The sequence below is a fragment of the Castor canadensis genome, chromosome 13 (genome assembly GCF_047511655.1).
Source record: "Castor canadensis chromosome 13, mCasCan1.hap1v2, whole genome shotgun sequence".
NCBI lineage: Eukaryota > Metazoa > Chordata > Mammalia > Rodentia > Castoridae > Castor > Castor canadensis.
In genome coordinates, this window is record NC_133398.1 from 91629602 (window position 1) to 91651810 (window position 22209).

The 22209-nt window shown below is 41.3% G+C and overlaps 1 protein-coding gene across 6 annotated transcripts in view; it reads left to right on the top strand.

The window, feature by feature from the left end:
* Slc28a3 (solute carrier family 28 member 3) overlaps positions 1-22209 on the top strand; it is a 68715-nt gene that overhangs the window by 13013 nt on the left and 33493 nt on the right. For 3 of the 6 annotated variants that reach the window (XR_012440500.1, XM_074052272.1, XM_074052275.1), the window contains exon 2: positions 18829-18921. Coding sequence is in view for 3 of the 6 variants with exons in the window: in XM_074052272.1 (XP_073908373.1) it covers positions 18829-18921 (93 nt within the window). In the remaining 3 variants the exon portion in view is untranslated. Of the gene's footprint in view, positions 1-7225; positions 7446-18828; positions 18922-22209 lie in introns of those variants that run through there. The other 3 variants (XM_020183874.2, XM_020183875.2, XM_074052273.1) reach the window with 3 other exon arrangements.

Here is a 22209-nt window from a genome sequence, read left to right on the forward strand (position 1 = left end):
AGGGAAACTCTTACCTCAGCTAGGACAGAACCATGACCAGTTCCCAGGCTCTGTAATAATCCCTGCAAACCGGTCTCCTCCAGGCACACTTGGTGTTGATTGGAAAAGCTGGGCCCTGAATGCTGGCTAAACTGTTAATTTGTCAAATTGGAAAAAAAAAAAATCAAAGGTGAGAGTGTCCAGAGTTTTATATAGAAAGGATTATTCTGGGCATGAAACCCAAGTCTACTGCTCTATAGAAGTTTGGATCTGTCTTCAGTTTGCAGATACAGGCAGACCTAGGGTAGCACAGTTTTCTTTGTGGAGGTACTAGGGGTTGAACTCAGGGTCTCATGATTTGTGGAGCACAATTTTACTCACAGCCAGGATTCTAGGTGTTTGGTAGTATCTAATTCTACTCCCTATGTAAGCTAGATAGCTAGGTGATGGCCAGAAGCCACTCACAGGCCGGGCATGATAAATGCTCTTTTCTTTTTCCTGGGAAAGGGATAGAAAGAGGAATTAAAAAAAAAAAAAGAAAAGAAAAGAAAGGAAAGGGTGGTATGTGTGTCTTGTGGCTCTTTGGAAATAAAGGAAGACATTTCTTAGGGAAATCCTGTGGTTACGGAACCACCTTGGGGTTCAGGCATGAAGTGCATAGTTACCAGGAAAGGCTGAGTCCGGAAGCAGGGAAGTGCACCGAAGACTCCTCCGTCTTACATCTCCGGGTTCTATTCATTCAAAGCGTTGTTACTGGTTTTCTTTTCCTCTGAGAGCCAAGACTATTGGACATAAAGCATAATGCATTGATTCAACAGAACTTTATTGATCTCTGACATTGTGCCAGGTGCTCATTATGCCGGGAGCTAGAAGTAGAAAGGTACTATTTGGTTAGAATCGAACAATGACAAACTCACACAAGGCAGGGTGTGAAAGGCACTATTCATGGAATAGAAGGTGACTCACTTAATCAGGGGGTCAGGAAATCACTGTTTTCCAAATGAACATTTTGTTCTCTCATTCATTCAACTCTGTAAGAGGCAGAAGGAAAATGCTCAGGAGGGTGCAAGGTTCTAATTGCCCTGCCATGTCAGGAACTATTTGCCATACTATATGTTATGTGGAGGAATCAAGGTCCTAAGTGAGAGTGTTGCGGTTTCCTGTAGTCTCTGATCAGAAGATTCCTAGATTCTTTGTGTTCCATGTGGAAGAATTCAGGCGGAACACATGGCAGTAATAAAAGAGGTAGTAAGGTTTATTAAAAGGAAAGGAAAGGCACCACAAAAGTCAATGGTGGCCCCACCTGGCCAGGTGAGCCAGGTGGGTTGGAGAAGCAGGAAGCAGCAGAGAGACAGAACTCTCTCCGTTTCAAGGTGTTTTTTAAAACCTGTGCTAACCTGTGGAAGGGGAAAAGCCTAGTCTGTTCTCTATCACCAATGATCCAGTGGGAGAGATTTGAGCTGTCCCTGGGCTAGCGTGTGGTCAATATTTGTGTTTCTTTCCGAGGGCTAATGAAGGGCAGAATCACCCCAAGGCCTTTGGTCTTACAGTTTCCAACAGCAAAGCACAGCATTGGGCTGAGACAAGGAATTCAGCATGAAATGTACTGAGAATAAGTTATGTGAGGTCTGAGGAGTTCCGTGGCCTGTGTTCTTATGTTCTAGCCTGCCTCAGGAAGGTAGGAGAGGCATAAGCCAGGAGACAGAGTGGTAAAGACAGGCAGATAGGAATAGAGGATAGTCCTCCGACTTAACCACACGCACTTTTCTGACTGCAAAATTCTGGTCCCAAGAATCCCAAATCAGTAATAAATTTAGGTTTAAGACTGAATTTCTGTAATCTGTGGGCTCAGGAACATTCCAGAATAAACTGGCCAGCCATATTATAAGAAGTTAGAACTAAAGTAATGGTATAAATTCCTTCATGAAACATAGTCAGAAAGCAACCTGTTAAACGGAGGCAAAGTTCTTTATACCATGGGAAAGTATAGTCAGAGGGGCAACCCAGACAAATCTGCCCCACTCGTGGACCATAAATTGCCTTAGTTTCCTGATCTGTTCAACTTTGGGAGGACACCAAACAATACTAGCTATTAAGTTGTACAGTTGTCCACTGATGGAAGGGCCCTGATGCCCAATCACTGTCCCTTGCTTTCAATTTTATCACTTGACAGTTTTGGCAGCTTTTAAACAATGTTTATGTTTCTAATTAAACTTACTGAGCACAAATTTCTCATCCACCAGTCTGTTGGTTCAGAAAAATTTACAAGAGGGAAGTTAGAGAACACTGGTCTAATTTGTGCAGTCAGGCAGCTTTGAAGGGGAAAATTGCTTAACTGAGGCCCAGACCCACACAGATAAAGCAAATGGGATCAAAGGTCCAGTGCGTCGTGAGTTAAACACAGCAAGTAGGGGAAAGAGAGACAGTGGGCCAACAGAGACTTCCAGGAGTCAGCCAACACTAGGCTTCCTGTTGGAGCCACATCACCACTTCCTTATTCCCCTGCAAAGCACAAAATCTTTATGTCAGAGAAGAGGAAGTAAGATCTAGGAGTGATAGAGTTGAGACAGATCTCCTGGGAGCAAGAGAGGTTGCTATAGTGCTCCAAGTACTCACTGTACTTTGTGTGGCCTAGACCTTGGCTGGAGATAACAAGTGGCCTCTTGTTAAGGGGGGAAAGAGACACAGAAAGCAATCATGAGCTTCGGAAAAAGGCCAGGAGGAGGAAGGGGTGTCACAGATGGCTATCAGGCAGGCAAAACATAGATTCTTCAGGCAGAGCTGAGTCGTCAAGAGTCAGACAGCCTAAACCTGCTGGGCCCACCATTTAGGCAAGTTTTCTAACTTCTCTCTACCTGTTTCCTAATCCAAAAATAGGTACAGTAACACCCTGCATCATAAATCAGAAAATATGGTAAAGCTCTGGCATTCAGCCAGTGTTCAAATATCAGCAACAATTAATTACACCATTGGGGTGAGGATACTATTTTGGTATAGGCAACTTGGAAAATCCAGGTGTGAAATCTCTCTTCTTGTAGCAAACCCTGCAATCTGCTGATGTGATGCTTATGGGAGATACCACACGCAGCTCTGAATTGCTGGTAGAATGCAACCTACCTAGCTGGTAGAATGCAACCTCCAGGCCTTAGGTCCCTGCCTGGCAGGCCGAGCTTGGCCTCCCCTGTGTCTCATCAGAGAACTTTATAAAGTTACTTTTCAGAGGTTTTGGTTTATTTTGATCCATTTCCTATTTAGGCAAATGTACTTCTTAAAATTTTTCATGCTGTACACTTCCATGTGTTTCTAATTAGTTTACATCTGTTTAATCAGCACTGTTTTGAAAGAAATGCTTGATGGCCAGGCTGATTTTAGAATCTCCACAAAGCAACAATTTTCCAAGTGTAGACTTGAGGTCAATTTCATTGAATGTGCAGGAAGATCCCAAATTGTGATATCTGAATAAGCCAATGATTACAGAAGAAGACATGATTTGCATAGTTTAGGGCCTATTCAAGATGTTTCAGGACTGGGTGTGTGACTCAAGTGGTAGAGCACCTGCCTAGCAAGCACAAGCCCTGAGTTCAAACTATCCCCTGGAATAGTTTTGCTATCTCAGTATAGCAAAAAAAAAAAAAAAAGTTCCAAGCCCAAGTCAAAGCTAAAAGATAAAGATATTAATGAGTGTCTTTTGACCCTCCCTTTATTTCTCCCTCCCTTTCCTCCTTTTTCTATCATGTTCCAATAACAGACTTTAGTAAAGAACTGAAACTATAGCAGGTATGATGGTACAGGAACTATAATCTCAGCATTAAGGAGGCAGAGGCAGGAAGATTAGAGCTCAAGGTAAGCATGACAACACAGTGAGTCCATGTCTCAAAAAAAAAAAACCCCAAACTAAAAAACAAAAACCACCAGGCGCTAGTGGCTCATGACTGTAATCTTAGCTACTTGGGAGGCTAGATTGGGAGGATCACGGTTCAAGGGCAACCCAGCAAATAGTTTGTTAGACCCCATCTCCAAAATATCCAGAGCAAAATGGCCTGGAAGAGTGGCTCACACAGTAGAGCACCTGCTTTGTAAGCATGAATCCCTGAGTTCAAACCCTGGTCCCACAAAAAAAAAAATTGAAGTCATGTTTTTTGTTCTCGATTTTAGAAACATATCATTTCATGATCTGTCTGGCCAAATTTCAGCCGTACTGGGGTTTAAACTCAGGGCTTCACGCTTGCTAGGCAGGCACTCTACTGCTTCAGCCACACCAGCCCCTTCATATCTTTTTGTATACCACAAATATTATGCAGCATACATGGTTTCTTAAGCTCAAATGTGGAGGATCAGGAGTCCTAAAGGAAAAAAGGCTTCTCTCCATTGGCTCAGGGTTAAAGTCCTTTTATGAACAAAGAACAATCTATAATCATTTTGCAGTCTAAACTTTGTCCCTTCAGACACACTCAGGCTTTCTGTTAAAAACGAGTCAGAGGGCTGGGGGTGTGGCTCAAGTACTAGAGGGCCTGTCTAGCAAGCAGAGGCCCTGAATTCACCAAAAATGTTTTAAAAATTAAAAACAAGTCTGAATGTGAATAAATAAATAAATAAATTTTAAAAAAACAAGTCTGAAAGGAATGAGAGTAAAAATTCAGATCGACAGATTCAAAAGGATTATATCGTTGTATTTTTTTTCTCACAAGTAGAAACATGATTTGCTGGTAAGAGTATTTCCCATCCCCCTGTAACCTGAAGAGTAAACAGGTTACATTTCTGGAATTTCAACTACAGTCAAGTTCATTGCAGTTAACCTGTAAAAGTAGCGCATTGAACTAATAGTTCTCATCACAGCTATATAAATCAATTGTGTAATTTGGGGCTGACAGCTTTTCTTCTTAAACTCTTTGAGAATAGGGGCCATACATGCCATCCCCAGCACTCAGCACAGACCGACTATCCCATAGTCAGGACACAGTAAATATTTGTTCAAGGAATGAATGGGGGCATCTAGGACAAAGCCCCAATGTATTCAAGGTTGTGTAGAAAAGGCTACAGCCCAAAAGGGGAAGAGAAGCAGTGTGGGTGAGAGGAGGAAAGTAGCAAAGTGCACTGTCACTGCAGTCTGGGACAAGAGTGTTTCACAGAGGAAGTGGCCCACTGAGCATGATGGAAACTGGCTTTAGGGACATGGAAACCACCCATGACTTCGGCAACAGTGATGTCCATGAAGTGGAAGGAGTGGAAGTCAAATTAGAAGGAGCTGAAGAGAAAATCTAAGGAAGACAATGGAAGCAGTGAGTGCAGAGAGAAGATTCATTTTTGTTTTTGTTTTTTCAATGTGAAAAGATGCCTATCGATAAATTCTTGGCATAGCGACAATCAAAATTAATAGTAATGACTCAGCCATGAAGAAGAATGAAATCTTATCATTTGCAGGTAAATGGATGGAATTGGAGAACATCATCCTGAGCGAGGTTAGCCAGGCCCAGAAGACCAAAAATCGTATGTTCTCCCTCATATGTGGACTTTTAGATCTAGGGCAAACACAACAAGGAGATTGGACTTTGATCACATGACAAGGTGAGAGCACACAAGGGAGGTATGAGGATAGGCAAGAAACCCCCCAAAAAACAAGATAGCATTTGATGTCCTCAATGCAAAGGAACTAATGCAGAAACTTTAAAGCGACAGAGCCAATAGGAGAAGGGGACCAGGAACTAGAGAAAAGGTTAGTTTGAGAAGAATTAATTTAGAAGGTAACACATATGTACAGGAAAACAATGTTTGTAAACTCCCTGTATAGCTATCCTTATCTCAACTAGCAAAGACCCTTATTCCTTCCTATTATTGCTTATACTCTCTCTTCAACAAAATTAGAGACAAGGGCAAAATAGTTTCTGCCTGGTAGCAAGGGAGTGGGGAGGGGAAAGGGAGGGAATGGGGGGGGAAGGGGGGAGAAATTACCCAAACATTGTATCCACATATGAATAAAAGAAATAAAAAAAATTAATAGTAATGCAAATATTGAAGAATCAAAAGAAGGAGAGTCTTAGTCCATTTTGCACTACTATAACAAAATATCAGAGACAGGGTAACTTATAAAGCAAAGAAATATATTGCTCACAGTTCTGAAGGCCGGAAAGTCAAGATCACAGCACTCCATTTGGCAAACATCTTTCTATGTCATCCCATGGCAGAAAGTGGGCAAGAGAGCAAGAGGGGCCAGATTCACTTTTACAGCAAATCTACTCTCTTGAGAAAGAACCCACTACCTCAATAATAGCATTAATCTCTTCGAAATGGCACAGCCCTCATGAGTGAGGCCCTAGCCAGGGCTGAAGTTCCCACCTTTTGACTCTGTTGTTTTGGGGGTTAAGTTTCCAGCACATGAACTTTGGGGGACACACCAGACCACCGCATGAAGGTTAAGCGGTGTCACTTGGGAAGTGCAGCCCGCTGTGGCTGGCACAGTGTGAGGGGTGAAGGCATTATTGCTCTCAGGATCAGCTTCTCAAGACATGGGTGACATCACAGGTGATCTTTCTCTCTCTGGATTGTAGAAGTTCTTCCTCTAAGTCAGACAATCTGACCTAAGTCAGAAAAAGGCAAGAAACAATAATGAGAAATTGGAATCAGGCTGAAATAATCACACACAATCCAACAAGAAGTATCATCACAAGTGTGAGCCCTCAGTAAGAATGAAAGATGCCAGCCTGGTGGCTTGAGTCTGTACTCCTAGCTACTTGGGAGGTAGAGATCAGGAAGACTGGTTAGGAGCCAACCTGGACCAAACATTCACGAGACTCCATCTCAACCAATAAAAAGCTGTCAATCCCAACTATGTAGGAAGCATAAATAGAAAGATCACAGTCCAGGACAGCCCTCTGCAAGACCCTATTTGAAAAATGCCTTAAAACAAAAAGTGCTGTTGATGTGGCTTATGTGGTAAAGCACCTGCCTTGTATGTACAAAGCCCCAAGTTCAAACTTCTGTGGCAGTGATAGCTTGTCAAGTGGACAATTCTGCATTTATATGATTTTTTAGCAAGTTCCTGACTTGGGAGAAATCTTAAAAATCAGAGAAATGGAAAATTTTGGCTCGGACCTTTCAGTCTTATCCCAAACATGGTCATTGTCGAAGAACAAAGGCAGATGTTAACTTCCGTAAAAGTAATGGGGCAGATTTCACTCGGCACAGAAGTCAGTGGGCTTTTGGAGGAAGAACGAGGAAATGGGGAGGGGTGAGTGAGAAGCTGTGGTGTCAGAAGAGTGGAAGTTGCAAAAAGCACTAAGGGGTGGGAGACTGATCAGGGTGAAACCTACTGGTTTGCTAACTGGCACTTATGCAAGCCGGGCTCCTGCCCTTCCAGGCAGATTGAAGCAAGAGAGAGTTTCTTGAATGTCTGCATTTCAAAGAGTCTGGAAGACAGAGCTGGGTAGGAGAAGACTCACATCTCAAAGGGGCAGAGAAAGTATTGCATGGTAAGCTTTGCAAAGTCACTGCTCTAAGGGGTCTGGAGTCTGCCTTTCTCAAGATTTAGTAAATTCTCCAGGCAGCACTGAGCTTTCTCAGACAGGCATTTTAAGGGGACCTGGGCCTGTCACAGGGATGAAGCCTTGAGCTTTTAGAAGCTATATCAGTGTTTGTTCAAATCTCTTATTGTGGGAGGGTGGGTGAAATCATTTGTTCTGAGAGTGCAATTTTTAGAGGTCAAAGGTCTCAATGAGAGGAGGACTTAGAAGAACCTGACTAGAGCCCGGTCAAGGAGAGAGCCCTTGTTATTGAGCTTTTGTACACATGCACAGACTGTACGCATGCACACAAACTCTCACTTCTGATTTTGCCCTAGTTTACTCATCTCTCTGGAGTTCCTTCCGGGTTTATCATCATGTCACAAGAGTGGCTGATTCTTTCCCCACTCAGAAAATTAACATTGGTTCAGTTTCATCTTGTATATTGTTAGTGCTACAATGTCTCAAGTATCTTTTACAACTTTAAAAAAAATTTTGTTTGTTTCTCTTTATTCTCTTGCAGCATTTGTTTGTATTTGTTTTTCATGACAGTGGCTCTTTTCTTTTTTGGTGGTATGGGTTTTGAACTCAGAGCCTGATGTTGGCTAGGCAGATGCTCTGCCACTTGAGCCATCCCCCCCACCACTAGCCCAACAGTGGCATTTTGAGTGGTTCAGCTCAGATGCCTTATTGAAATGTCTCACTTTCAGCATTTGAATGGTTGTTTCTCAGGATTTGATTCAGATGCAACATTTGTGACAGACCTCATATAGATGATGGCGTGTGTTTTAATTGCATTCACGTCAGGACGAATCTGACCTATACAGGTCCATTGGTCCCGTATAGTGAAGAGTTGGTTAGGCTGGGCGGATCACTCCATTATAATGGTGTGGTTTTTCTCCTTTGATTGCTGAGTAATCTGAGGAGTGATATTTGGACTAGATGAACATCCAGTTCCTCAGCACAGTTCACTCAAATTATTTTAGCATCCATTCATGACTTAATAACTGAATTATTTGAAAATTACAAAATGATGATTTTACTTCTTCAGTATTAACTCACATTCTTCTGAAAAGAGTAGATTTGTGAATTTCCCTGTTCTCTTTGGCAAAGCAAAATACTATAGACTGAGTAGCCTCGTTCATTTCTCACAGTTCTGAGGATTGGAAGTCCATGTTCAAGATGCTAGCAAGGTGGTTTCATCCTCAGGCCTCCTCTCTTGACCTATAGGCTGCCTACTCTTCACGTGACAGAGAGGGTCACCTTAATGACCTCCATAAAAGTCTTCTCTCCTAATACAGTCACACTGAGAATTGGGGCTTCAACATGCTAATTTTAGGGGGATAAAACTCAGTTTGTAATATTATCTTTTAATTAACATTTTTATAATCAACTACCAACATTATTTGATTCTTCTTGCATTTTATAAGAATTCTCAAACATGGAAAAGTTCAAACAATTTCATAGTGAGTACCTATATACCCAGCATCTGCATTCTATAGTTAACATTTTATTATAATTGTCTTATTGCATATTTACTCATCTATGTCACCCTCCAATCATCCATCAATCCATCTTTTGTTATCACTGTTTTTTATTTGGGTTTTCTTTTTTTTTAACCTAAGTAAGGAGCAGGCTCTCAATTTGTCTCAGATTTGGCCAGTGATGTCAGAGTGCTTTTTGACAAGGATCACATTTACTTACTAGATATAACCACCCTAGACAATGTGTGAAGCAAACAATTATAATATATAAAATTAAAATTATGGCTTAGAATATTAATAGTTTTAATCAGTTTCCTGCTCCCAGAGCCAATAGCCTGCTGGGCCCAGAGCTTGGCCTTCAACTCAGCTGTTATCTGACAACCCTGGTGGAGTGGCGCCACCACGTGGACACTGTGCACACCAATCACGCTGGGGCCTCCAGGAGCCTTCAGAATAAGGTTGGAAGCTATACATTTCATCTTCTAAATATAACCAGGACTCGTGCATTCCACTGTGCAGGAAAAAAAACAGTTTTAGAAAAATCATGACATCAGTTTTTAGACAAGTAAACAGAACTCTTATATCATTTACTTGCTATATATTTCAAGAATCTAAATGGCCACAGTGCAAATGAACACAATGCCTTTAGTTTTGGATACTCTTTTATCTCTTCTACTAGATTTACTAGACAATGATATAGACAGATCCAGAAGTGAATGAAGCTCTCCAACTACATATAAATCAATGCACCAGGGCTCATACTCTCCCAGGTGTATCCTCTTATGGTTATTTCCTAAGAGATGGGCAGGGGGATAGATAGGGAGGCCTACCAGAGGGCCTGAGCTGGAGAGGGGCACATTCATTCCCTAAGACCAGAAGGAGACTGAGCTCCTTGCCTGAAAAAGATTCAAAAGACAGAAGGGCCCTCACTACATTAAGCAACATATGCAAAAAGCGAAATGAATTCATATCTGTTGCAAATATAATTCACAGGACATTGAAATTGATGTAGTTACTTGAACTTACCATTGGGCCTTATTTTGTTTGGTTTTTAAAACTTGGCTAATAGAGATACATATGCTTATAGAGATACATATATAAAAATTTGTGGTAATATTTTAATAACTTTATCTATAACGGGTTTCCTTTTACTCCTATGCCTTTGATTTTATGTTTTAAAACATTCCGAAAGAGGTCCACAGACTTCACTGACTGCCCTGCTTTGGGCCACTGTCCAACAGCCACAAGGGAAGTTGGGAATAATCTTTATGCTGGCAGGGTTAGGGCTTGCTAAAATTCAGAGGGTTTTTTGGTCTGGTTTGGGTTTTTTTCGTATTAGGGTTTAAACTCAGGGCCTTGCCACTTGAGCCATGTCCCCAGCCCATCAGAATTCTGTCAAAAGGAAATGGAGGAGAACAGATTTGGGGAATAAGTAGCTTCTTGAGCACAATATATTCTCTGTCCAGGTTACAGAGTTCAGTCAATGCTGATTACATCATGTTGTTATTATTTTTGGTTCTCTGTGTCCTTATTTTTTGCCATTTTCAGTCTACTTTTTGTGGCCTGAAAGGTTAGAGAACCTCTCTCTATATATCCTTATGTTATTCTATGCCATTTGTAAACAGATAGCCAAGCTTCCTTGACTGTGAGATCACGCCCTGTTGATTGCTTCTTTTGGACACATATGAATGATTCCTTTTTGCCCACAGTTCAGCTGTGGAAGGGTAAGAGCATGGCCACTTTCTTTCCTTTCTGAGTCAGTGAATCCTTTTCAGCCTATAGCTGTGCTCTTTGCTGTTCCATCTGATTCAGTCAAGTCCATTGACTGATTTGGTGGGAATGTTTGTTCTTAGCTACTTTAATGTCTTGTTTCTAAAAATCTTTTCACAGTATGGTTTTCCTGGATTTTTATATCTGTTCAGTTTCTTCCAATGAGTTCTTCTGAAGAGTTAATTTTTTTGTTTTAATGGTCCTCTTTTATAACTAGCTTAAGACTGCGACTAATCCCAAAATTATTACTTTTCCACCTTCCATTATTTTCTTCCTTTCTCCTCCACTACTTGATTTTAGTTGGGTATTTTATTTTTTAATGTTTACCTTTTATCTTACACCGCTATTTATAATACCACTCCAAGACACTAAACGATGAAATGGCCTACTTTATCCTACTTTTTTTTTTTTTTACATTTTCTTTCACCCCCGACCTACCTTCAAGTAGCAATCTGATGCTCATTTCTATATGGTCTATTTGTAATTTGTTCTAGAACCAGAGTCCCTGGAGCTTAGATTCTAATTCATTAAATTCAAAATGTACTCTCACTTCTTTTGTCATAATTTCCCCATCTTTTTTTTTTTTTTTTTGCAGTTCTGGGGCTTGAACTCAGGGCTTTCACCTTGAGCCCCTCCACCAGCCCTATTTTTGTGAAAGATTTTTTCAAGATAGGGTCTCACGAACTATTTGCCTGGGCTGGCTTTGAACCTCCATCTTCCTGATCTCTGCCTCCTGAGTAGCTAGGATTATAGGCGTGAGCGACCAGCACCCGGCACGGCACATCTTTTATTTGGCTGCTTCTTCTAGCAGTTTCTTCAAGAAAACTCATTGAAACTATGAGTACTTGCATGTTAAACTTTTTTCTTAAAAATCTGGTCATAAACTTTCCTTTAATTCCTTGGGTACAGAACTCTACTTCTTCTCCCTTTTCCTAACATCCCTTATTCTTGGGGGTCTCCTCTGGCCCTTGTTTTCAAAGATCACAGGAAGAAAGGATGTCAGCAGTGTTTTGAAGCCATGTGTTCTGAAGCATTCCTAGTTACTGCCACTCACAGCAAAATGCAGAGGCCTAACTCCTTGTGCCCAACTCAAACCTCCCAGGGCACTCAGAGATTGTAAGAGAGAAGTGTGCCAGTGAGCCTCAGCTCACCATGTGGGTCCTGCCCTTAGTACTGCTGCATTTTACCCAGCCTCTAAACCCTCATGGGTGGGTAGAAAGCCAGGAATGTCCCAGGAAGGGACAGTCCAGCTAGCTAGTGCCCGTTAACTCACGCTAAAGGATTTGTACAAACCCAAGACTTGAGCAAGAAAGTTACAAGAGCCAAGAGGGCTAAGAGCAATAAGTAAAGACCAAGGGCTTCCAGAATGTTGTCTTTGAAAATGCAATCATTCCTAGGCAAAGCCTGAGCAATCAGAAAAATGGCCTTAAGCTGGGCACTGGTGGTTCACGCCTGTAATTCTAGCTACTCAGGAGGCAGAGATCAGGAGGATCACTGTTCAAAGTCAGCAGATAGTTCGAGAGACCCTATCTCAAAAAAAAAAAATCACAAAAAAAGGGCTGGTGGAGTGGTTCAAGGTATAGGCACTGAGTTCAAACACTAGTACTGCAAAAAAGAAAGAAAGAAAAATGGCCTTAAAACAACTGACACTTGTAGATTGTAAAGGTTTTTTTAAAAATTGGGGAAGGAAGGAAGATGATCCCAAACAATTTAGAGAGATCAAATTCACCAAACAGATGTTGTATTTTACGATAGAGGTAAATATGACTGTAAATGCCCCAGAGCAAGTAAGAAGCAAATCAAACCACACAATTAACACAGAAGCCAATGCACACTGACTGTGCACAGCGTTGGGCAGGCTGCACAGCCCCACAAAGGAGATATACCTCACATACTGGGGTATGCAGCCTTAAGATTTGAACCTAGGAAGGACCATGGAGCGCTATACAACAACAATTAATTCAGATAATTTGACGATACTCAAAGAAACAGTGATCATAGGGTTTATGTTAAATCTACTCTTCTTTTTTCTTTTTCTTTTCTTTCTTTCTTTTTTTTGTTGTTGTTGTTGGTACTGGGATTTGAACTCAGGGCTTTACACTTGATAAGCAGGCACAATACAGCTTAGCCATGCCTCCAGCTCCCTTAAGCCCACTTCTCACAATCTGTTAGTACTGCATTTTGAAATTTTAAATTGAAATTTAAATTACCATTTAAGGAAGATTCTCTATTCTAGTCTTATTCCTTGTTCAGAAAAATGGTTACAGAAAGGGTAGGTCACCTGAAGAAGCTTAGAAAAGCAACAGTAATTTGAGATGTATTTCTGATACCTTCATTTGAGCATCCAAGGCTTAGAGTATTAGCACAGGGAACTGTCTAAAGCAGCAGTCCATGCTGTCTTAGAATGTTTTCTGTTGCTAACTTACCTGTTGGGTAAATTCTGAAGAAAAGAGATTTACTATGGCTCTTGGCTCTGGTGTAAGGTCAAGGTGCTACATCTGGTGATGGCCTTCTTGTTGGCAGGGTGCTGAGGCAGTGCAGGGCATCTGTGAGACATAAGAGACCTCACCAAACTGGCTTTTACAGAAGACACACTCTAAACAACCAGTGAATCCATTAATTTCCTAAATGGGGTCTACTCATGAGGACCAAGCCTCAGTCACCTCAGAAAGGTCCACTTCATCCTATCTCTTAGGAGATATTGTGAGATATTAATTACTACTCAATGAGGTATTTTGGAGGAAACAAACCATATTCAATCCATAGCACATACCATTTGGTCGCTACTCAGTTGTAGAGATAGTTTTAGCCACTACTATAAAGTTCAATAGCTTCTAGGAAAATCTTTTTATTTTTTCCTGTGGTACTAGGGTTTGGACTCAGGGCGCTGCACTTGCTAGGCAGGGAAGTTATCACTTGAGCCCTAGGAATGTCTTTTCCATTCATTCAAAAACAGTCATCTTGGCACTGGGCTATATGCACATATTGTATTCAGCAGAAAACAAGGGACAGAGTATTCAGCTTCTTAGCTTATACAGAGAACTGGGTAAAACAGATTTACAGATTTGCATAGCAAGTCCAATTAGTGTCACAGTTCCCATTGTCATCCCAGGCATGGGGAGCCTAATATCCATAGCAATATTTAAGGCACCACTTACTTCTCAGAATGTACCATATTGACTATTCCTAGGAGAACTGCTTTAAAGGTGTACACAGTGTGTACACCTTTACATAGATAGATGAAAAGAAGGAAGGAGGAGGAAAGGAGAAGAAGGAGGAGGCAGAGGAGGAGATTAAGGATGGAAGGAAACTATAGTCATCAATGTAAATCTGCTCTCTTAATATAAAGCTGTCTGGTCAAGGTATATTACCAAATACTTCACAGAACTCCTCACTGTAAAGTGTCGGGCTCCAAAGTTATTTAAAGATCTTCATCGCAACTCTTCAGGGTCCTCATCAACATTGCCTCATGGGCGATGTCCATCTGCATGAACCTAAATGACATCCCATAAAAGGTGAGGACAGATGCTCCTAGGCAGTTTAGGTTTTCATTTCTTTCTTTCTTCTCTCTCTCTCTTTTTTCTTCATTTTCTTTCTTTCTTTCTTTCTTTTTTTTTTAGTTTTCAATTTCTTGCCTCTGGCCTCACAGTCAGACTGTGCCCCCTTCCAAAATTACTCCTACAGTCAGAGCAACCTGGCCAGAGCAGATTCTATAAAGAAGAAAGGCTGCCCTGGCAAGGTGATGTCAGGTCTATGTCAGAGAAACCCAAGCTACAAGAACTGAGAACTGAAGCCATATTGAACAACCAGAGCACAGTGGGAGGGAAAGGTTAAGGATTTCAAACCACTAGTGAAGACAGGTCCTCAAACCAGAAGTGCCTGTCTTCTGTTATTTAAAGGATAGATTCCACTTAAACCAGTGTACACTGTGAGAAATGACCACCAGACCCCAAATGTAGCTTAAAAGTGGCCATAAGCATTTCAATAGCTTTCAACACTTCTGTCATTTCTGCTCTTGTCTTTAACATCTAGCATTCGAATCAGGTTTCCAAATTTAAAGGAAAAAAAAGGAGTTAAAAGGAATTTAATCCAAAGGTGTGCTGCTATTGGTTATGTCCAAAGGGTCAGCCTCAACAGGCACACTATGGATTGGGGGTGAACAGTCTGAGCTTAGATCCTACCTCAGTCACTTCTGGCTGAACAAAAAGCAGAGTGATTTTACTTATCTTTGCCTCAGTTTCTTCATTTCTAAAAATGAAGATCAGAACCTACCTAATAGCCCTCTTATGGAGATCAAATACTAAGTTTTGAAAAGGATTTAACACAGTGTCTGTATCTACTAACTACTGTATCATTCAGGCAACATAAAAGCAAAAACCAAGAGTAACAAGGAGAAGTTAGTTTCATCTGTGCACAAATGAAGAGGAGGGCGGTACAGAGGAGACAGCATGAGCATGCTGCTCAGGAGTGTTAGTGTTCTACCTTCCCTCTAATTCACCACTTTAACGTCACTACGATGTGGCTCTGTGTTCATGGCCTGGACAGAATCATACACACACCAGGCATCAAGATAGAGTAACAGCCACTGTCGACCTATATTCATCCTAGAAGCATTAAAAAGTGCAAGATCAAAGAGCCAGTGGGAAACAAGCCCAGGCACAATGTATTCCCAGCAATAAGGATGTGCCCTGGAAAGGGGACTCTATCCAGGACCACCACCCTTGAGCACATCCAGAAACTAAAGCTAACTAGAGAAATGGAGCCATGCTGCACACTGCTTAAAAACACAAGTGCCACTCCCCCAACTTCCTCACCCATCCAGCAGTGTGCTCTGCTTCACCCTGAGAACAGTCATGGTAATAGGTATTGGAGGCACAAAGGTATCTAGTAATCCAAATTACTAAATAGATGGAAAGAAAACACAGGCTAAAGAATAATTATAAGCCCAATTATAGCCCCAGGACTCCAATTTAAAAAGAAACAAAAACAGGTACGGTGATGGTCATTTTCCAGGCATCAATCAACTCCCACAAGAACCCCATTATTTCTGTTGAAAATCCTGGAGTGAGAGACATTGTTCTTCCTAAAAGTAGAAAAAAAGCCATGGTCTGTACTCTGCTGGGGAAAAAAAATTACCTAGTGACAGGTGCTCCTGTCAGCATTCAAAGGAGCACCCACTCTCTCCCCCAAAACACACCCACACATACCCTTTCCACATTAACTTTATTTTTTAAATTTTTATTTATTTATTTATGTATTGCAGTACTAGCATTTGAACTCAAATTCTACACCTTGAGTCACTGTCAGCCCTTTTTTGTGATGGGTTTTTTTGAGATAAGGTCTCACAAACTATTTGCCCAAGTTGGCTTCAAACCTCGATCCTCCTGGTTTCTGCCTCCTGAGTAGCTAGGATTACAGGCGTGAGCCACAGGCTACCGGCTCATATTAAATAAATAAATAAAAGGCGTCCAGGACCCATCATTGTTTCACAAGTAAGTTTCAGGTCCTGCCACCAGATGGCAGGAACAATCAATGTCAAGAAGCTGGAGCTTCTAAGGGAGCCAGAGAATGTCAGGATTCTGGAAGGAGCTACAAGAACACCAGAATAGAAATTGTGTTGTGTGAGTGGGGAGGCTGAGACTTGAGAAGATGTGACCTGCTGAGTGTCACACACATAATTAGGGATCCTAAGGAGCAGCTCCTCAGTGACTTGTGTCCTGGTTTTTCAGCACTTGAGTTCAGTTTTCTTTTCAACTTGATATTAAGGAAAATTTAAGCATCCATCAAAATAGGAGAATAGTAAAATGAGTCCCTAAGTACCTATCAGTCTGTTCCAATAATTATCAACATTGTGTCACTTCCAATACTAAGTATATTTTTCCTTTCACACTGTGTTTTTATGTCAAATGTCCAAAGGTACTGCATTACTATCCTAGGACAGCATTGAAGTCATTACAGTTCATTAATTCAATTGATAATTCATAAGCGTTATGTCATTGGTGTGCAAAACCAAACAAACAAAACAACTATAACATAAAAAACAGACAAAACAATTATAACATTAAAAAAAAACATGGCAACAATATTTTGTGCATAAATCATGTGTGTGCTGTAAGATCTTATTCATGTTGATAGAGGCTCATGTTTCAAAAACGTAGAAAATGCCATGGGAGATTCTACAAGACACAGCCACAGCCTTTCAGCCAGCACAGGGCACTTGCTGACACTATTTGCTGGTTGTCTAACCCGAGAAAAAGGCAGGTTGGGACAAGATGGACTGAAGACTAGACATCCCCCAAAAAGATCAAAGCACAGTGAGCCAGGTGTTTGTCACATCAGGAAGCAGCCCCTGAGGGGTCAGGAGAGCCTCCAAGGAGCAACTTTACTCAGTTCTTTAAGTTTTCTTTCTTTTTAATCTTTGATTTTTTGGGGGGGCAGTACTGGGATTTGAATTCAGGGTCTCATGCTTGCTAGGCAGGTGTTCTACCACTTGAGTCACTCCACCAGCCCTGTTTTATTTATTTTTTATTTTTTTTCTTTATTCATATGTGCATACAATGTTTGAGTCATTTCTACCCCCTTCCCCCCATCCCCTCCCTTGCCCCTCAACCCCCTCTCTATCCCCTCCTACCCCTTCAATACCAGGCAGAAACTATTTTGTCCTTATCTATAATTTTGTTGAAGAGAGAGTATAAGCAATAATAGGAAAGAACAGGGTTTTTGCTAGTTGAGATAAGGATAGCTATACCGGGAGTTGACATGCATTGATTTCCTATGCGTGTGTGTTATCTTCTAAATTAATTCTTCTCGAACTAACCTTTTCTCTAGTTCCTGGTCCCCTTCTCCTATTGGCCTCTTTCGCTTTAAAGCATCTGCATTAGTTTCTCTGCATTGAGGGAAACAAATACTCTCTAGTTTTTTGGGTGTCTTACCTATCCTCATATCTCCCTTGTGTGCTCTCGCTTTATCATGTGATCAAAGTCCAATCCCCTTGTTGTGTTTGCCCTTGATCTAATGTCCACATATGAGGGAGAACATATGATTTTTGGTCTTTTGGGCCAGACTAACCTCACTCAGAATGATGTTCTCCAGTACCATCCATTTACTTGCAAATGATAACATTTCATTCTTCTTCATGGCTGCATACAATTCCATTGTGTATAGATACCACATTTTCTCAATCCATTCTTCAGTAGTGGGGCATCTTGGCTGTTTCCATAACTTGGCTATTGTGAATAGTGCCTCAATAAACATGGGTGTGCAGGTGCCTCTGGAGTAACCTGTGTCACAGTCTTTTGGGTATATCCCCAAGAGTGGTATTGCTGGATCATATGGTAGATCAATGTTTAGATTTTTAAGAAGCCTCCAAATTTTTTTTTAGAGTGGTTGTACTAGTTTGCATTCCTACCAGAAGTGTAAAAGGGTTACCTTTTCCCCCACATCCTCGCCAACACCTGTTGTTAGTGGTGTTGCTAATGATGGCTATTCTAACAGGTGAGGTGGAATCTTAGTGTGGTTTTAATTTGCATTTCCTTTATTGCTAGAGATGGTGAGCATTTTTTCATGTGTTTTTTGGCCATTTGAATTTCTTCTTTTGAGAAAGTTCTGTTTAGTCCACTTTCCCATTTCTTTATTGGTTCATTAGTTTTGGGAGAATTTAGTTTTTTGAGTTCCCTATATATTCTGGTTATCAGTCCTTTGTCTGATGTGTACCAGCCCTGTTTTATGTTGGAATTAAAAGATAGGGTCTCACAAACTGTTTGACCAGGCTGGCCTCGAACCACAATCCTCCTAATCTCTGCCTCCTGAGTAGCTAGGATTACAGGCATGAGCCACCAGTGCCCAGCGAACACATTAATCTTTCCTATCAAAACAAAACAAAGCAGACAACTACAACAAAATAATAAAATTAAAAACAGAAAGCAAAAATCATCTGTTCTTCTTTATGAGCCCAAGATCCATGGCAGTTTGAATCAGATGCCCCTTGTGAACACCTAATTTTAGCTCATCCTTCAAAATTCTTCTAGGTATCATTCACTGAAGTCCTTCAGTATTTGGGCTCTGACATTTTATTTTTACACTCTGCTCTTTTTTCCTAGGATGAAGACTTTCTTGAAAATCAGAGCACATCAGGAAACAACTCAATAAGGAGTAGAGCTGTGCAAGACGAGGAACAAGGAAACGCCAAACAGGTAGGGCTGGAGGATCGTCGAGGACTGTTACCACAAAAACTTGCATCTGTTGGTGGAGACAAAGCCAAGCCTGATGTTCCCTAGGCACTAGCAGAATGAGTTAAAGGGTGATTAAGAAGACAGATGCATCCAAGAAAAGAGACTTTGGTTTTAAAGAGTTCCCTAACAGCAAGTTCCATCCCAAGGCAAAATGCACTAGTTTAGAACCCACGTGGTAGTACAATCCTGTAGTCTCAGCTACTCCAAAGGATCATTTGAGCCCAGGAGATCCAGGCCAGGCCAACTTGGACAAGAGTGAGACCTTGTCTTAAATTAAAAAAAAAAAAGTAAGAAGGAGGGAGGGAGGGAAAGGAAGGAAGGAAAAAGCAAAAGAAGAAAGGCAGGGAGTGAGGGAGGAAAGCTTTGGCTTGAACAGAAAGCACCTGAATTTTAAGGTGAATGAGACAGACACGAGGGAGGCTCAGCGTGGTTCTACATGACATCAGCATGCCCTGGAGTCCCTTCTGGGTACCTTAGTTGGCACCAGTCTTAGCAGCTCTGTTTGATTTCATTATATATTAAACTCTGGATGGGATTTCCCTTAAAGAAATCTTTCTGCTGCTAAAACTGAGCAACTAATTGTTCATGTAGACCATCCTTTAAAGACCGGGTGTAGCAGCTCACCCCTGCAATTCCAGAAGATTGAAGGATTCATCCCAGGCTGGTCAGGGCAAAAGGTGCAAGACCTTATCTGAAAAATAATTAAAGCAAAAAAAGGCAGGAGGCATGGCCCTGATGGTCAAGTGCCTGCCTCGCAAGTACAAGGCCTGGAGTCTAAAACCCCACTACTGAAAAAAAATAGATTATTCTTTAAAATACTAACTCTGAGTTCCTGCAATTATACCCTATTGTGGGGTGTTTCCTCATGGCAAAAGAATAACTTAAAGTAGAATATTTGGAAAATTACTGAAGCAAAATTTAGAACAAGAAAATTGACCTCTAACTCAAGGGGAAAAAAATCAGTGCCTAACATCTTGGAACTTAGCATATGTTTATGCAAACATGCCTACACACACATGTCATCTGTATTGGGATCATACAATGTATATTATGTGGTAGCTATCTATTTCACTTAATTCATTGTAAAAAGTTTTCACATTATTAGTCTTCAAAAAATATAAAACTATGTCCATATAAAAACTTGCACACAGCCAGGCCCAGTGGCTCACGCCTGTAATCCTAGTAACTCAGGAGGCAGAGATCAGGAGAATCAAGGTTCAAAGCCAGCACAGGCAAATAGTTCAAGAGACCCTATCTCGAAAAAACCCATCACAAAAAAGTGCTGGCAGAGTAGCTCAAGGTCAAGGCCCTGAGTTCAAGCCCCAGTACCGCAAAAAAAAAGATATTCACAGATATTTATTGCCAAGTTTTATTTATTCATAATCACCAAAACCTGGAAGCAGCCCAAATGTTTCTTCAGTAGGTGAATGGCTAAATAAATAATGGTATATCCAGACAATACAATATTTTTCAGCAGGAGAAAGAAACAATCAAGCCATGAAAAGAATGAGAGGAATCTTAAACACATTACTGAGTGAAAGAAGCCAATCTAAACTGGTAACATGCTGTACCATTCCTGATGCATGATACTCTAGAAAAGGCAAATCTATAAAACAGTAAAAAGATCAATGGTAGCCGTGTGCTGGTGGCTCAAGCCTATAATCCTCACTATTCAGGAGACAGAAATCATGAGAATCACAGTTCAAAGCCAGCTCGGACAAATAGTTCATGAGACCTTCTCTCAAAAAAACCCATCGCAAAAAAAGGGCTGGTGGAGTGGTTCAAGGTGTAGGCCTTGAGTTCAAACCTCAATACCACAAAAATGAATAATCAGTAATGTCCAGGGGTAGGGAAGAATAGGACAATTTTTAGAGCAGTGAAACTACTCTGTATGATGTTACAGTGGTGGACAGATTTAAATACATTTGTCTAAACCCACAGGTTGCACAGCACCAAAAGTGAACTCAAATGTAAGCTGTGGGTTCAGGTGGCAGTGATGTGTCAGCGTAAATTCATTGATTATAATAAAGGGACCACTGTGGTGCAGGATGTCGATGAGGGAGGCTGTCAATGAGGGAGGCTGTATGTGAGGATACATGGGAAATCTCTGTACTTTGAGCTCAGCTTTGCTATGAACCTAAAACTGCTCTAAAACGTATTTTTAAAATTGTCTCACAAAAGAACAAGATGAAATTTAGGTATTTTACCATTGTAAACAGAAGTGAAGGCTGAGGAGTAGCTACTAAATTTGGCAACAGTGGGCTTCGGTGACCCTGGCAAAAGCGTTCAGTAGGAGCTTAGTCGCAATGGGTGGAATGGTGAGCAGGTTGTGAGCAGTGGTCACAAAAAGAAAAGACAGCTTTTGGTAGTCTGGCGGTGAAGGGAGAAGGGAAGAGATCTCATGACTGGGGGGACTACGGAGGTGCTTTGTTGTTTTTAAAAAATGAGAAAGGACGACAAAGAAAAGAACAGTAATGCTAGACACTCCATGGTAGATAATTTATAGCATTTTCACTGCAAGGAAACATGGACTGTTGCCAAGCTAGATGCTAGACAGAAATAAATGGTGGGCCCCATACTCTGCAGCTGCAGCTTGGACCCAGCTGGTCTCTCTTCCAATTCTCATCTCACTTTCCTAGTTCTCAGGTTCCATTCCAGAAAACAGGCAATCTGAGTCAGAAGTATCATGCAGTTTGGCCTTGAAGGACAATGTGATCTTTCAGGATCCTTTATGATTTAGTTAAAATACCGAGAATCAAATGTCACTGGATATACAGGAAACAAAAGTTGCAATTTGATGTTACACCTGTTGATGCATGTTCTACACTCTTCCACTTCTGTGTACTGCCTCCCCAGCTTCCCCTGCTGTTGGTGTCAATGACCAGACCTATCATTTAGAATGGACAGTGAAAGTCCTCTGTGCTGTTCTGGGAACAGGATGGACCACGGACATTTGAGAGCTCACACTTTACCCAGAAAGACTGTCCGCTAAACATGGCCCAGGTGTCCATTGCACTCAAGTAATTAAGCAAGGACTAGCTGGGCAGGGGAATTATTTCCCCTCTTTAGTACAGATGACAGAAAGATGCTATGTCCCTGGGGCGGGGTGGGGGGTTGGGGGGTAGGGAGGTTTGTCCATTCTTGAAGGCAAGTGGCTAGGATTGATATCTGCAGACCAAGCTTTGGCTGCCAGAAAAATAAAACCACTTTTGGTTTCAGTACTTTGGAACCTGGGGCTGGTGTAATAGG